The sequence below is a fragment of the Rhinatrema bivittatum genome, chromosome 4 (genome assembly GCF_901001135.1).
Source record: "Rhinatrema bivittatum chromosome 4, aRhiBiv1.1, whole genome shotgun sequence".
Classification (NCBI taxonomy): domain Eukaryota; kingdom Metazoa; phylum Chordata; class Amphibia; order Gymnophiona; family Rhinatrematidae; genus Rhinatrema; species Rhinatrema bivittatum.
Window position 1 is genome coordinate 411,500,269 of NC_042618.1, and position 17,445 is coordinate 411,517,713.

Below are 17,445 nucleotides of genomic sequence, written 5' to 3' on the forward strand. Positions count from 1 at the left end.
GGACCATGCCCATACCGCTGCCAATATTCTAGCATGCATCAGAAAGATGCTGGCGAGCTACCAGTGTTTTAACCTAGTTCCTGTGCCTGTTCATGCAGGCCTTGTGTCCCTAGCTGGGATTGACCTCTGTCCTCGAAGGAAGTGCCTGTTCATCCAGGCCTTGTGTTCCTACTGCTGTTTTAACTCCATTGCTGTGCCTGCCTGTTCATCCAGACCTTGTGTTCCCACACGTATTCTTATTTCTGAGAGATCCTCCAATTCCTTTGTCATCTGCTGAAGTGCATAAGTACCGTCTGAATTCACTAGACGCCAACGGAATTCACTAGACGCCAACGATATTCACTGGACGCCAATGTAAACACCGGGTACACACAACTCTAGGGGTGGACCCTTTCCAGGGAGTACTTCCCTGCACAAAGGAAAGGGAACTCTCTCCTGGGCCAATTGATAAGAAAACCACAATTCTGCAGCCAAAAATAGGCTGGAAATCCTTCCCCCATTGACTTTAATGGGCGACATATGTACATATACCCAACTCATTAGATTTTTTTTATGTCCATATTGGCCGCAAGTGGGACCCCCTTTCGGACATAAGAAATATGAACATAAAATTTTGCTCTGCACATCCCTAGTGTATAATGCCATCCATACAGCATTTTGTGACAGTTTTCTTGAGGCTGCGCTGAGTTTGAGCATTTATAGGCTGATTTAAATATTTGGGCCCATTCACCTTCTTCTAAATTACACCCAAAGTCGGCGGACCTGATCACCTGTTGTCGGAACGGTCCCGATGCCCTTCCGAGCAAAAGGCTGTACATTTTCAATATAAGACCTTTCATCTTATGTGCATTCATATTGTAGTTTTCAAACGGGCAGATTTTAAAAGCCCTATGCGCGCTGAGTCTATTTTGCATAGGCCTGGTGATGCGCGCAAGCCCTGGACGCGCGTATGTCCCGGGGCTTGAAAAAAGGGGCGGGGCGGGGGTGGTCAGTGGCGGGGCGGGGGCATGGCCAGAAGCCTCCGTAGGGCCTCTAGGCCGGGGGATTGCACGCCGGCACTCGGCCGGTGTGCACAACCTACGCCTGCCCAAAGGCAGGCACAACTTGCATAACAAAGGTATGGGGGTTTTTAGGGAGGGCTGGAGGGCGGGTTAGAGAGGGGAAGGGAGGGGAAGCTGGGGGAGGGCAGAAAGAAAGTTCCCTTTGAGGCCGCTCTGATTTCGGAGCAGCGTCGGAGGGAACAGAGAAAGCCATCGGGGCTCCCCTAGGGCTCGGCACGCGCAAGGTGCACAAGTGTGCACCCCCTTGTGCATGCCGACCCCGGATTTTATAACATGCACGCGGCTGCACACACATGTTATAAAATCGGGCGTAGGTACTAAAATCTGGCCCACAATGTGACAGCAAGACATAATGTGCCATTTCTGGTGGCCGATTTTACAAAATGATAAATTTTGGCATACATTAGAAAATCCATCTTCCCCAAAGTATAACATGAGCTTAGCTCCTACTGCGACATTAAGGAGCCCTGTATTTGTATTTGTTCAATACATTTAATGCCAGCATCCACCCATAATTGGGCTGCTTTAGATCTCGAAGCACGTGGAAAGATGGCATTCTCAAAAAGATGCATTAGAGGAGTGTATGGTTCTTTTTCTGTCAACATGGGCTTCCATTGATGCCAAAGCCTTAGTGTTGTACCCAACGCAAAAGGCATATAGGGAATCACCGGCCAAGTGATCGTAGCCTGCCACGGGAGTGCTGAGAGCGATATTTCCCCTAGAACTGTTTGTTCTAATAGGACCCATTGTGGGACATTGTTAGTGGTATATATTACAACAAGGGCTCGTAATTGTGCTGCACTATAATACCACACCTCAAGCCCTTTTTTAAATATTGGGATTACATTGGCCCCCCTCTAGTCTTTAGGTACAAAGAATGATTTTACTAGTAAAAGATCTGAAATTTTTTTAGTTCTTTCAGAACCCTGGGGTGTATATCATCCGGTCCAGGCAATTTGCTACTCTTCAGTTTGTCAGTCTGGCCTACTACATCTTCCAGGTTCACTGTGATTTGATTTAATTCATCTGAAACATCACCCTTGAAAACCATTTCTGGAATGGGTATTTCCCCAACATCCTCATTAGTAAATACTATAGAAACATAGAAACATGACAGCAGAAAAAGACAGTAGGGCCCATCCAGTCTGCCCATCCATCCAATTAATTTAGCATTATAATTCTCATCACTTCCTTAGAGATCCCCTGTATTTATCCCTTGCTTTCTTGAATTCAGATACTGTTTTTGTCTCCTCCACTTCCACTGGGAGGCTGTTCCATATATCCACCACACTCTCTGTAAAGAAATATTTCCTAAGATTACTCCTGGTCTACCCCCTTTCAACCTATTCACATGACCCCTCGTTCTAGAGCCTCCTTTCCTTGAAAAAAGTTTACCTCCTGGATATGGAAATCTTTGAGATATTTGATTGTCTCTTTCATAACTCCCCTTTCCTCTAGGGTATACTTTTAGATCTTTAAGCCTGTCCTCATATGCTTTAGAATGAAGACCACTGACCATTTTAGTAGCCACTGTCTAGACCGACTCCATCCTGTTTAAATCCTATTGAAGGTATGGTTTCCAGAATTGTATACAGTATTCCAAGTGAAATCTTACCAGGGACGTATAACGGGGCAATACCACCTCCTTTTTTCTGCTGACCATTCCTCTCCCTATATAGCCAAGCAGGTAGATAAAGCATCGCTTTATTTACCCGTTTGGCCACCTTAAGATCATCAGATACACCGAAGCAAAGAATTCGTTTAGTCTTTCCACGATGAAGCAGTAATTCTGATTTGATGCCTTATTCAGCCTCTGGGATCTATTTTTATCAGCAGATTATTTTTGGAGGATGCTTGAGAGTCAGTAGTTGGACTGTGTATTTGTATATTCCCTACGTATGGCATGATTGTGTAGCTATGAAGTTAGTATCATGCTTATCTCTAACCCCCATTGTAGTTTCCAGCTATAAGGCAGGCAATCAAACTGAAAAAAATAAGTAAATAAATGTCAGCAGATAAGGACCACTCAAATTTGTTTTTGAAATGTATTTCAAAATGAGGTCAAGTACATTCTACATGAGCTTCAAATGCATTTACTAAAACATGTTGGGAGTGGAATATAATGTGATTCAAACTTATTTTAGGGGAGATTAGATGAGTTAGAGATCATTAGATATAGATAATATACGCAGATATGATTTAAATTGCTCTCCTGTATAATAAATGTACTGTCCATGACATATTGTGAGGCTAAAGGAATGCAGGAACATTGCTATAGAGAAAAAGGGCTTGGTTTTTGTTCCACGTATACTCACTGTGGTTTTCATGTAGCAGGTGGATTTCATGAGACAGAGTCCTCGTGGATGCATCAAACAGAACAAAAAGTCCAAACCATCATGGACGGAGCAACAAAGAAGAACCACACAGTAGAAGATTTCAAAGAAGAAGGTTCTTCCGTCCACACAGATCCAGAGGTGACTTTCTTCAGTATTTTTCAAGATCGTTGAGTTACATAAAAGTTATTTGCTCATCAGTGTAAACATGTTTACAAGTATATGCACTATACCGTGAGGCCGATGCAATAAGGTGCGCCCAAGCTAGTGTATGGGTCTACTTGTGGTTGGGAGCGTGTTTCAGATGCGCAATAATAGTGTCCGATGCAGCAAGGAGGTTAGCGTGTCCAAAACACATGCCCTAAAAAAGCGTACCGAATAGCACCCTTCGCATTTAAATTACATGTAGATGAAGACATTAGCTATTACTGCCCAATGCAGGAAAGCGCACTCAAAGGCTGGGTGTCCAATGCACATTTTTTAACGTGGGGAATTTAACTTCAGCTCCGGAGGTGGCGTAAAGTTAACTCATAGTCAAGGGCTCATGAGAATCAGAAAAAATATGGTCCTCTTTGTTGCAATAAATGTGTCCTCTTCCTTAATATCATCCTGACTCTTGAATTTACTATTTCCGATGAAGAAAAATACATGTATATTGATTTGATTTTAAAAAAGTGCACCTTTCTTATGACCACACAAGTTAGACACCCGCAACAATGGGTGCCTGGTATAATAAACTTCATCAGCAATGTCTATGAAACTTGTAAAATAACCTAAAAGAAGTGCTTTCAAAATGGATGATCTTATTGCGTGCCCATTGCAATGGGCACCCAATGTAATAAACTCCTTTGAGCGCCAGTAAAGCCCAATTCTCCCTCAGTGCGCCCTTTTTTACACTGCCCCTGATTTCACTCTCATTTAAACACTGCATCGAGCGCACAGGGGATGTGGATGTGCACGCGTTAGGAAAACAGGCGTTCAATAGGAATGCTCGTTTTGAGTGAGTGTCTTACTGCATCTGCTTCTGTATGCGATAAAGTCTACAGCAGAGGTGCCTAAATCTGTCCTTGAAGAACCCCAGCCAGTCGGGTTTTCAGGATACCCATAAGGCATAGGACCCAGAAAGCACAAAGGAAGGCGATCTATAATGGGTATCCTGAAAACCCGACTGGCTAGGGATCCTCTAGGACAGGTTTAGCAACCACTGGTCTAGAGAGATTATATATATAAATTATATATAACTCTAGCTTAGGGTACATAAAAAGTAATCAGTTGCCGGGAGTCCAAATCTTTCACTGGACACTGGGGTTCTTTAAAATGGTGACGCAGATGGTGTAGTGGACCAAGCTCAGAGAGTGGTCTTTACTGGACAGAGAAACGTTTCCTCTCTGTGGATGAACAGATTACCCCCTGCCAGGGGGGCGCCAGCATTTTTGCTACCCTGTGCAAACAATTGCTGTGCTGCTACCTCCCCCATTCTGTTTTTTTTTTACCTAAATGTTTTGTTGTTTTCCCCAATAACCAACACACAAAAGAAACTGTTAGTCTCACAACTCTGTCCCAGGCCCCCCCTTCCCTGCCTAAAAAAACAATGCTTCCTCCAGCAATCCAAACTGTCAAAATTGACACACTCCCTGAACCTATTTTACCCCATCCACAGGTCCAAAATTTCTAAATTGTGCAGGAATGATCCCCAGATGCCCTTACCCACCTACTGTTACATAAAATTAGTGTCAGCTGAGCCCTGTAGCTGGCACCAGTTTGTGGCACAGAAAAACATGCACTGGTGCCACCCAGAAAACCCTGCATTAAAAAAAAAAAAAACCACACTTGGAATCCATATAGCATTAGACCTGTTGTAATGCATTTTAGGTGTGGGTTTGGCCCTTGAACAGCCTTGAGGAAACTGAATGACAGCAATATAGTAAAATTCCCATTCCAAAACAGTACTAACAGCAAACACTTAAACAGGAGCAACCCTATCTATGAAAACGCAAATATTATAGCAGGCCCTAAAACACCTCCTATTAGGAAAGCAGAAGAAACCAGTCTGCTCTAAATTCCTACATAGAAACTACATGCTAGCAGAATACCTCACCTCGCTTACACATGAAGAACATAGACAGGCCCTCTGCAAATAGAGAATAAAGAGACCATAAAATACAAATAGAAATGTGTCGGCAGAAACTGAACTGGAAACTTCAACAACCTAGACTCTATATGCAATGAAGAAATGGAAAAACAGAAACATCATCAGTCCTCATAAATTATCAAACAATAAAATCAAGAAATATAAATTGATCATAATAAACCATACTAATAAAAAGAATATTGCCAGATGACAAGTAGAATAACATCCAATAATTAAGAACTCATTTAATATGTTTAAAAATTTCCAAACAACAATAAAATATTTCAAAATAGCAGACTCATCAAACACCCAACAATTAAAACAAGAAGGGTAAAATCACCTGCTTCCCATACCTGAAAACTTTTGATTTCCAGTCACCCTGAGTTTGTTGTGGATTAGTGGGGATGCACATATTTTTCACCCTCCCTACCAAGGTAGGCTCCTATTTACACACACACACACATGCCCAACCCCCCAAGGTAGGCTTCCATTCACCCACTCACACACACACACATTCCCCCAGGCAGGCTCCTATATTCACACACACAAACACATCCCCCGCAGGCAGGCTCCCATTCACACACACAAACACATCCCCCGCAGGCAGGCTCCCATTCACACACACAAACACACATCCCCCAGGCAGGCTCCCATTCACACACACACACATCCCCCCAGGCAGGCTCCCATTCACACACACACAAACACACACACACACATCCCCCCAGGCAGGCTCCCATTCACACATGCAAGCCCATCCCCTCAGGCAGGCTCCCATTCACATGCCACCCTTCTGGGTGTGCCAACCAGTGCAATTGCACAGTTTTCACACCTGGTAGCACAGAGTTTGCGCCTCCCACCCCAAGTGAAGGGTTTCCTCATACCAATGAAAGTTTACAAGCACTTTTACATAAAGCAAATCCAAACCCTGAATCAGGAGCTCAATCCACACTGAATTGTTGGTTTTAATAATGCCAGATCTATTTAATACAAAAATACATCTTCAGCCTCCGCAGGCTTCCACAGTAAGAATGCATGCAGTAACAAAAATAAGTTTCAGCAGCAAAACAAATCACTTATAAAAAATAGTTTATTCCTGGCAAAATCCAGCACAGTTTATTAATAGCAAATTAGTCACTTAGTTCAGAAGACATGATAAAAGTTGAGACTTCTATAGGCAGGCTGTTCTCTTTGGTGGTGTCTCCATGGGGGTGATGTAAAGTTTTGTTGTTAGTCCCACTGTGGAAAAGTGTTGCCTCCACTGGTTTGTGTACCAGGAAGCAAAAACAGATAACAGCTCAACTATAAACCAAATGGGCAGCATTTGTGGTAAGTCTCAAGCCTTTATACCACTAAATGTCACTGCGGACATTATGCAGGCTTAAAGGTACAAACCCAAGATACACCCTCTACTGCCAAAAGTAGCCTTTTGTTTTCTATATGTAGAGGTTAGGTAAAGTTTAGGTAGCGGTTAAGAATGGACCATTTGGGACCAGTGTTAATATTGTAAACCACCCTGATCATATTGTTTGGAGAGGTGGTGTAGAAATACCTGCAAATAAATAAATAGACCTCCTATAACCATAAGCATGGGGAATAAACAAAATAATTTGCACAGTGATGGTGGGTCTAGAGTAGGGTAAACTAGTCCCTTATTTTCTGGCTTCAGAAAAAATTGATTTCCAGGCTCTCTATCTTATCTTCAGTGCATACATATTGACAGGCTTCACTGAAAATAACTACAAGACAGGCACTTCTTTTCCTTGTGGTTTACTGCAAAAAGCTAAGCTTGGATAAAAAAAAAAAATAACAGTTGCTTTGCTCGTAATCACATGGACAAAACATCATATGCTTCATTACAAACATACTTAACCAATTAAATTATTATCTCTTTTCCTTTTTCTCATACATTTTTTTGCATCAAACCATAGAGGAATCCGTCGCTGATTACACTGATTAATAATCATCTGACATAAGCTAATATACACCCTTTTTCTTCTATTCTATTTCTTATCCTATGTCTTAGATCATGGACAAGTTGTCTTTTTATCCTCCATTTTGGAGAGAGTATTATATGATGTATTCCATTTCTTTTCCCGTATACATGTTTACTTAGAAGACAGAAAAAGGGGATCTTCTTGCTAGTTTCACTATGATTTCATTCCAAGTGCAGTCTAATAATAAAGCTTAGTTTCAGACAGTTCTATTTCTTAATCTAAATAGTGTGTCATTACCAAATGCAATAAATAACTTATTGCTTAGCTTTGCTATAATTGTTCCACAGTATCACTTTTTTCTTTTAGCTGACTGATACATAGGCCCAAGATAACATAACTTAGATGGTCTTAATCTATCTAAAATTCCACAGTGGCTATTCAGAAACTTTGAAGAGGGGTAAGTGGATGACAAAGTAGACCAGGCTAATGTGGAAGAAAAGCACTTTGATGAATCTTTTGGTGGGGGAGGGGGATAATAGTTTCTGTCTACATAGTATGTGACAGTCAGAATGGGCCTGAATAGGGCATCAGATGATAACAGTTTTAAATAACAAGATACACCTGACCGATGTCTTGGAATAAGTTGCAAAATGCTGTCAGACAGAAGACTGATTATTTGAGGTTCATAAAATTGTTAAAGGCCTTCTTTGTACAGGGATACAATTAGAATGGTAGCTGGCTATTATAGAAGAAATTGTTATTGAAAACTGTATATGTATATCGTGTTTGTGTTATATAAACACAAAAACAAGGGGCACAACAATTATTAAATGCAGTATCAAATATTTTTTAAAACCTTTTATCAAAACTATTAAGAACACAGCATCAGCAACAATAGTGTAACCTGATTTACATCCACCGCCTCTCACCATGCAATGGGCCACACGCGGTATCAGCAATGGACACCTCAGATTTCATTCATTTACCAAGTCAATGCACAATTTTTAATTATTTTAAACTAAATATGTCAATTGTTTATCAATTATTTAAGATGTGGATGTAAAACTAGCATCTACACTGGAGGGTGGCCAATGTAACCCCAATATTTAAAAAAGGCTCCAGGGGCGATCCGGGTAACTATAGACCAGTGAGCCTGACTTCAGTGCCGGGAAAAATAGTGAAACTATTCTCAAGATCAAAATCGTAGAGCATATAGAAAGACATGATTTAATGGGACACAGTCAACATGGATTTACCCAAGGGAAGTCTTGCCTAACAAATCTGCTTCATTTTTTTGAAGGGGTTAATAAACATGTGGATAAAGGTGAACCGGTAGATGTAGTGTATTTGGATTTTCAGAAGGCGTTTGACAAAGTCCCTCATGAGAGGCTTCTACGAAAACTAAAAAGTCATGGGATAGGAGGCGTTGTCCTTTCATGGATTACAAACTGGTTAAAAGACAGGAAACAGAGAGTAGGATTAAATGGTCAATTTTCTCAGTGGAAAAGGGTAAACAGTGGAGTGCCTCAGGGATCTGTACTTGGACCGGTGCTTTTCAATATATATATAAATAATCTGGAAAGGAATACGACGAGTGAGGTTATCAAATTTGCAGATGATACAAAATTATTCAGAGTAGTTAATTCACAAGCAGACTGTGATACATTACAAGAGGACCTTGCAAGTCTGAAAGATTGGGCATCCAAATGGCAGATGAAATTCAATGTGGGCAAGTGCAAGGTGTTGCATATAGGGAAAAATAACCCTTGCTGTAGTTACATGATGTTAGGTTCCATATTAGGAGCTACCACCCAGGAAAAAGATCTAGACATCATAGTGGATAATACTTTAAAATCGTCGGCTCAGTGTGCTGCAGCAGTCAAAAAAGCAAATAGAATGTTAAGAATTATTAGGAAGGGAATGGTTAATAGAACGGAAAATGTCATAATGCCTCTGTATCGCTCCATGGTGAGACCGCACCTTGAATACTGTGTACAATTCTGGTCGCCGCATCTCAAAAAAGATATAGTTGCGATGGAGAAAGTACAGAGAAGGGCAACCAAAATGATAACATAGAAACATAGAAACATAGAAATGACGGCAGAAGAAGACCAAATGGCCCATCCAGTCTGCCCAGCAAGCTTCCCTCATTTCTTCTCCCATACTTATCTGTTTCTCTTAGCTCTTGGTTCTAATTCCCTTCCACCCCCGCCATTAATGTAGAGAGCGGTGATGGAGCTGCATCCAAGTGAAATATCTAGCTTGATTAGTTAGAGGTATTAGGGGTAGTAACCGCCGCAATAAGCAAGCTACACCCATGCTTATTTGTTTTTACCCAGATTATGTTATACAGCCCTTATTGGTTGTTTATCTTCTCCCCTGCCGTTGAAGCAGGGAGCTATGCTGGATATGCGTGAGGTATCAGTTTTTTTCTTCTCCCCTGCCGTTGAAGCAGAGAGCTATGCTGGATATGCATCGAAAGTGAAGTATCAGGCACATTTGGTTTGGGGTAGTAACCGCCGTAACAAGCCAGCTACTCCCCGCTTTGTGAGTGTGAATCCTTTTTTCTTCTCCCCTGCCGTTGAAGTTATGCTGGATATGCGTGAAGTATCAGTTTTTCTTTTCCCCTGCCGTTGAAGCAGAGAGCTATGCTGGAAATTTGTGATGTATCAGTCTTTCTCCCATGCCGTTGAAGCAGAGAGCCATGCTGGATATGCGTCGAGAGTGAAGTATCAGGTACATTTGGTTTGGGGTAGTAACCGCCGTAACAAGCCAGCTACTCCCCGCTTTGTGAGTGTGAACCCTTTTTTCTTCTCCCCTGCCGTTTAAGCAGAGAGCTCTGCTGGATGTGTGAAGTAACAGTTTTTCTTTTCCCCTGCTGTTGAAGCAGAGAACTATGCTGGATATGCATTGAAAGTGAAGTATAAGAATGGAGTGATCAAGCTAGTTGAAAGGCATCAGGAATAGAGGAAGGTGGAGGTAGTAATTTGGATATTTGGTTTGGGGTAGTAACCGCCGTAACAAGCCAGCTACTCCCGTCTTTGTGAGTGCAAATCCTTTTTTCCACATTTCCTCTTGCTGTTGAAGCTTAGAGTGATGTTGGAGTCACAGTAACCATGTGTATGTTTATTGAATAAGGGTATTGTCTCCAGGCAGTAGCCCCTATGAGGAAAGGCTGAAGAGGTTAGGGCTGTTCAGCTTGGAGAAGAGATGGCTGAGGGGGGATATGATAGAGGTCTTTAAGATCATGAGAGGTCTTGAACGAGTAGATGTGACTCGGTTATTTACACTTTCAAATAATAGAAGGACTAGGGGGCATTCCATGAAGTTAGCAAGTAGCACATTTAAGACTAATCAGAGAAAATTCTTTTTCACTCAACGCACAATAAAGCTCTGGAATTTGTTACCAGAGGATGTGGTTAGTGCAGTTAGTGTAGCTGGGTTCAAAAAAGGTTTGGATAAGTTCTTGGAGGAGAAGTCCATTAATGGTTATTAATCAATTTTACTTAGGGAATAGCCACTGCTATTAATTGCATTAGTAGCATGGGTTCTTCTTAGTGTTTGAGTAATTGCCAGGTTCTTGTGGCCTGGTTTTGGCCTCTGTTGGAAACAGGATGCTGGGCTTGATGGACCCTTGGTCTGACCCAGCATGGCAATTTCTTATGTTCTTATGTTCTTACAATAATTTTTCTTATAAAGCACTAACATTTCAATATCTTTCAAAGTACCAACTCATCGATGTCTTCAGACAACCCCAACCCTACCATGATGTCTTCAATACTCTTGTCTTTGACTATTCCCGATATCTTCAATCACTCCTATCTTCAGCTACTCCCGACAAAGTCCCTCGTTTCGTCTAAATAGGCTTCGTCAGGGGATACTTTTGATCTGATTCTCAACAATGTATCAGATTTGTTATCCACAATGAAAGTGCTTTTCACCGGTTGCGGCCACAACACAATGTCACTCTCCTGTTAAGTATTCACCATACTGAATAAATATCGATTCTCTCACCAGCCACTTTTGTACACACGACCCTGCCACTTCTCTGTAAGCCAACATGCAGTCGATATCTCTCACTATCCAAACTCATAAATTGCAGTACAAATGTCTGAATCAGCATGAGAGATACCTCTGTTTAGGTGTGTTGTTGCTATTAATATACAGAGGTTCATTTACTCCTGAGTGTTGTACAAAGAAATCTGAGCCATACATGCTTGAACAAAGAAATCTTTACTACGCATGCCTGTGTTCTGAACAGTATATATTCTCATCCCCTCTTCAAATTCCCCGGTATAGAGAGAAGCAAATGCTCAATGATACATCTGACCCTGAAAATGAACTCCCAAGAGGCGTAACCAGACTACCACTGCTGGATACCCATGTTGCATATTCAGAGACATGTACAAATGTTGAATTGACTTGTAAATACTAGTTTTTTATTTTCTTTTTATATGATCTTATCTTTTTTTTCTCTCTCTCTCTCACTCTCTGCTTTTCTGTGCATAAGCGAGTTGCTAGCAGTAGTTTTGTTTTCTTTATAATATTTTTACCAGAATCCTTGTGTATTACAATACTATTTTATACATATAAGTTTTTCTACTGATCTCCTATATCTGTGTTATCTGTTTCCCCACACGACTTACATTACAGGTGTGTGTATGTGGCTGGAGAGGAATAGAGGTAAGGGTGAGGGGTGGGAGGTTGTGTGTGTGTGTGTGTGTGGCTGGAGGGATGGTGGCAGGCACTCCCCTCCTACGTTTACTCGCCCTTCCCTGCCCTGTTCAAACCTCTGGCCGGCAAAGTTTAGGCTTCTTACAGGCTCGCTGCTCTCATGATCATCTTCTTGGTCCTGCAGGGCTTGGGCTCCCTGCTGGCCTGCCGCTCTCACAGTGCCTCTTGTCTTGCACCATGGCTTGAACTTCCTGTAGGCCCACTCCAATGATGTCATTCAGCTGCTGCTCACAGCAGCCAGATTGCATTGTAGCACCATAAAGCAGGCCTATTTTCCAGGATTTTTGGTTAAAACCAAAAACCCATTTTCTCCATCAGGGGAGTTTTATCAGGAATTTTTCGGTTTTACCAAAAATCAGAATCTCTCGATAGAATTACTAGCACTAGTGTAAGAACTAGCTAAAGCAGAAAAGGAATCTCTTCCCTCCATTAGCCTGCATTGGAGTCCTCCATTGATAGGTACAAAAGGGAAAGTATATATATTGACTTGTGTTTCATTCATTATCAGGTACACAGAGGTACATTAACAAAATACCGTATGCTTGGTGCACTATCCTTACATCTTGTAAAAGAAACAAGGGATAACAATGAAACCGATTTCCACTTCTGCTGTCACGCCTACTTGATATCTTCTAGGAGGAAGACTATCTTTGCTGGCTGACTGAAGAGGAGAAAGAATGCCTGCAGTTCTTACTGGAGACGATTAACTCTTTAGATGTCGAAGAGAGCCAAGAATATGGAGCTGACTCTTCGAGCCACACCAGTGAGAAAGCACAGAACCTACAAGGTGAGCCAATGAAAGTCACTTTGAAGGAATATGGCACTCTTAAATCAATCCTTCAGTGATGAAAATCACTTTGAAAAATGAGACCTTTTAATTATCTTTCCTCTGACTTTCGAGTCATTGCTCATTGGTATGTATAGCTACTTCTCGGTAAAAAGAACTTAGGAAGGTCTGAATAATTAATTCCTGAACTGAGATAACCAGTCAATGACCATTGCATTATCTGAAAAGAGCAAATCCTTAAAATAAGTCCTGACATTGAAAGGACATTTATTACAGGAGACTACTTTGATAGACCCTTCCTAGGATCTTGTTTGAATATACGGGCTGCAAAAGGGTAATGGCTGGTGGGTTCACCCAATTTTATGCATCTGCATTCCACATTAACATATTCACTCTGGTTTACAAAGCCATTCCCCAGTCTTAACAGTTGTAAAGTCTCATGAAATTCAGGTTCAAACTGAGGACTCTGAAACAGATAAATTATTTATGGATTGACCATGTTATGTACAGCAGTACCATGAAGCTAGATTAAACTGGTTTTATGCTTATCAGTAGAGTAACCTCATTCCGAGCAGATATAACATAGTAGTCATAAATATTTATGTTTCTAATTGCAAAAACACTAGCATGCTCATATATTCCCAGTGAATCTTTGAGAGCAGAAAGAGCAATACTGAGAGAATAATTTCAGCATGACAGGATAGCTCCCATACAGTGTAGCTTAGCGTTGAAGTTTATAAGAAGATTGCATCAGAAAATGAAGGGCTGAATGGATTTGGACACTTGAGTTCTCCACTTAGTTGTTCAAGGTAAGCTCCATAATGAAGCATTTTAAGGAAGAATGAACAGGAATACTGGCCCTCTCCTCTAGTCCTGGTATGGTCACTCTCAGTTGATCTTTCAGTTGACCTCCTGAGATGCCTCTCTTGCTATTAGCACTGTGCTAAAGGTTGATCAGATAAGAGTGCACCTATCAAGCAGTTTTGGAGAAAGGAGGAGGAGATGAGATTACTGAAGTCACTATTTATTTAGTGAAATTTACATTCCAAAGCTGCATAATGTAAATATTATTTTAAGCCAATAGGGTTTTAGTGAATTCCTGTATTTACTGTTTGTTCTAATCAATTGTGGTTAACTAATCCTGTCATTCATTCTAACTGTTCTTTCCCCGGTACTGATTTGCTAACTTCAATAAATCCTTTGTTTCTGCTGCCTCATTGTCACCAGCTTCTCCATGGCAGCCAATTGTATCGTGTAGGCATAAATTTGAAACGGGTAATGTTGTTGCCCAGTAATTCAGTGATAAATGAGAAAACTAAAGAATAAATCTGGTCTAAATAAATTAGAAACAACCCTATTTGTAATGTTTAGGGCCATTGTATATAAATTGTTTTTATACTTTATTGTGACCAAATTACGGTACCTAAAGTACTTATATGGCTTCCACTAAACTGGAAAATCAACCATGATAAAGTTGGGCTACTTGTTATCTATCTTTCCTAGAGTTATATGATGTCAGAGCCAGAAAATTAATACAGCAGGGAGAGTGAGAGCACAAAGCATCTTCTAGAGCTGCTCAGTTCCATAGTTTGGGTTCAGGTTGACCAGAGATGTCCATTGAGTCCACCAGGTTCAGGCTTCTTCTGATTGTCTAACAGCAGGCAGTTTGCTTCCACAGATTTAAACGAGCATGCCCTTCACTCAAGGTTTCAGCTTCCCAACATTTCCGGGCAGGAAGAAATTCCAGAGGAAAATAATTGTGCAAGAAGTCTAGAGGGACTTTTGCCAGATCCTTAAATTTAGCTCTTCAGGGCAATAATGACTCTGGCCCGGTTTATCATCCTCATCGACATTAACCTGAGAGCAGGCGGAAAATGATAGTCACTCTTTTTTGAAAACTATCATGGGGGTTGTTTATGTGGTTAGAGGACCAGGCTGAGAACCAGAAATGCCAAGGGTCAATTCCCGCTGACACTCCTTGTGACTTTGGGCAATTCACTTCACCCTCCATTGCCTCAGAACAATCAGATTGTAAACCCTTTGGGGACAGGGAAATACCTATTGTACCTGAATGTAATTTACTTAGAAGTGTCATGAAAGGTGGAATATAAACAAATTATTATTTTTATGTTTAAATCTTTTTATTAAATTTGAGCAGACAATACAAACTGCAAAGGCCAGGGTGCATGTACTCTGCCACATCCTGGCGTACAGCTTCTCAGAAATACAATCAAGTAAAACCTTCCCCCCCCCCCCTCTACTTCTCTCTGCCCTCCCCCCCCCACTCGCAATACTAATTGGAAGATGATTATAGAGTGCAATGTCCTAGGTGACAAAGATCGTCCGTCATTTATTACGAAGTGAGATCATTCAGTATCAGACTCCTCACCCGTGGAGATATATATAGCAAGTATAAATCCCATATTTTCAAGAAAGACCGGTGTTTCTTCTGTATCTCCATTTGCTTGACATACTTTTCTAATTGGCAGGTTTGAAGGGTCATAATCTTCAATTGTCCTATTGTGGGGAAGTCTCCTGTTGTCCCCTTTTGTTAGATACATTTTTTGGTCATCAGGAGTACCTTTCTACACCATAATTTTATATAACCTAATTGAAAAGTATAAGTGCGTAAATTATCAAATAACATTTTAACATCAAAGGCTAGCGCCGCACCTGTGACGCCTAACAATTTCTGCACATCTCTCCAGTAAACGTGAATATGCTTACACTCCCATAAACTATGCCCCAATGTCGGAGCGGCCTCGGAGGGAACTTTTCTTCACCCTCCCCCCACCTTCCCCTCCCTTCCCCTACCTAACCCACCCCCCCCGGCCCTATCTAAACCCCCCCTTACCTTTGTCGGCAAAGTTACGCCTGCTGCTTTGCACGCGTCGCCGGCAGCCCTGCTCCATCCTCCGGTCCCGGTGGCTGGTCCGGAGGCCTCGACCATGCCCCCAGGCCGGCGCCACGCCCCCGGGCCCGCCCCCGAAACGCCGCGGCACACCCCCGAAACACCGCGTTGTTTCGGGAACGCCCCCGGACATGCCCCCTCCCTCCCCTTTTCGAAAGCCCCGGGACTTACGCGCGTCTTGGGGCTTTACGCGTGCCGGCGGCCTATGCAAAATAGGTGCGCCGGCGCGCGCAGGCCTTTTAAAATCCGACCCCAAAAGTAGCACTCCTTTAGACAAGGTCTTCTTCTGGGCAGCAACATAAGATATAATTTCTCCTTGTAGGAATACTGTAGCCGTTTCCCAAAAAAGAGTAGGTGTTTCCCTATGAGCCTCATTGTCCTTCTCAAACTCCTCCCACTTCTTTATACAGATATCTGGGAAACCTCCACAGAATACTTGTTTCAGCTGGATGAAACCCCTCTATATCAAACCACACAATGTCATGGTCAGAAATCTCAGTGGCCCAATCTCAACATGTGTAACTTTTGAGAAAGTGGGGCCCTCAATGAGCAAGTAATCTATGTGTGAGTGGGATTCATGTGCCCTGGAAATGTGTGTATACTCTTTATCCTCAGGGTGCAATGTATGCCATATAATCTACCCTGAGGATCTATCTGAATTAGTCATGCACACAATTAAATCTATCTGGATTAGTCATGCACACAATTAAAATCCCCTCCCATTAGTGTAGGACCTTGGACTTTGTTGGCTATTAACTTCACCAGGTTTGTGAAAAAAGAATGTTGATATAGGTTCGCACCATAGACAGTACATAAGGTTACGGACTGACCGAATAGCATACCCTTTACTATTAAATATCTATCGTCTGTGTCAGTTACCATTTGGTTCAGTTGGAAAGCAACTTGCTTCCCAATTAAAATGGCTACTCCAGACTTCTTAGATGGAGACTGGGAAGAATATACCTCGCCGACCCATCCTTGTCAGAGTTTCTTATGTTCCTTTTCATCTAAGTGGGATTCTTACAATATAGCTATTTGCACTTTTTGTCTACGTAAAATTTGCAATACCTTATAGCGTTTATACACTGAACCCAATCCAGAAACATTCCAAGTAGCCATTCTAATTAAAGACCTCTGCATTCCACTAATCACCCAAAGTCTGCTTTCGACCTTTCTTTAATAGCTCTTCCCATTTCCCTCTGTGAACCTCCCAGCCTAAGCCCAGACCACTGATGTCTGTCCTCCAGAACTAATTTAAAGTGGTAAGACTCTTCCATCATCATAACTGCCTTATGGAGCCTATTACCTCTCCATTGCATCACCCCCCTTGCCCTTCCCCTCCCCTCCCTCCCAACTGCTCCCCCGCCCCAAACCTATTCCCCCAACCCTTGCGCCTTATACTCCTATTCTTTCTGAGCATTGTCCCCCACACAAAAGGGAGATTAGAGATCCGCTATTGATCGTGTTGATCCCCGCCTCCCATTACAACCCCATCGATCAATTTAAACAAGATAGATGTTACTATTTGTGAATAATTGTGGGTGGATCCTT

The 17,445-nt window shown here is 41.9% G+C and overlaps 1 protein-coding gene across 2 annotated transcripts in view; it reads left to right on the forward strand.

Moving 5' to 3' along the window:
- LOC115091191 overlaps window positions 1-17,445 on the forward strand; it is a 70,935-nt gene that overhangs the window by 39,619 nt on the left and 13,871 nt on the right. For both annotated transcript variants that reach the window (XM_029601210.1, XM_029601211.1), the window contains 2 exons: window positions 3,393-3,535; window positions 12,833-12,983. In XM_029601210.1, coding sequence (XP_029457070.1) covers window positions 3,393-3,535; window positions 12,833-12,983 — 294 coding nt within the window. The remainder of the gene's footprint in view (window positions 1-3,392; window positions 3,536-12,832; window positions 12,984-17,445) is intronic.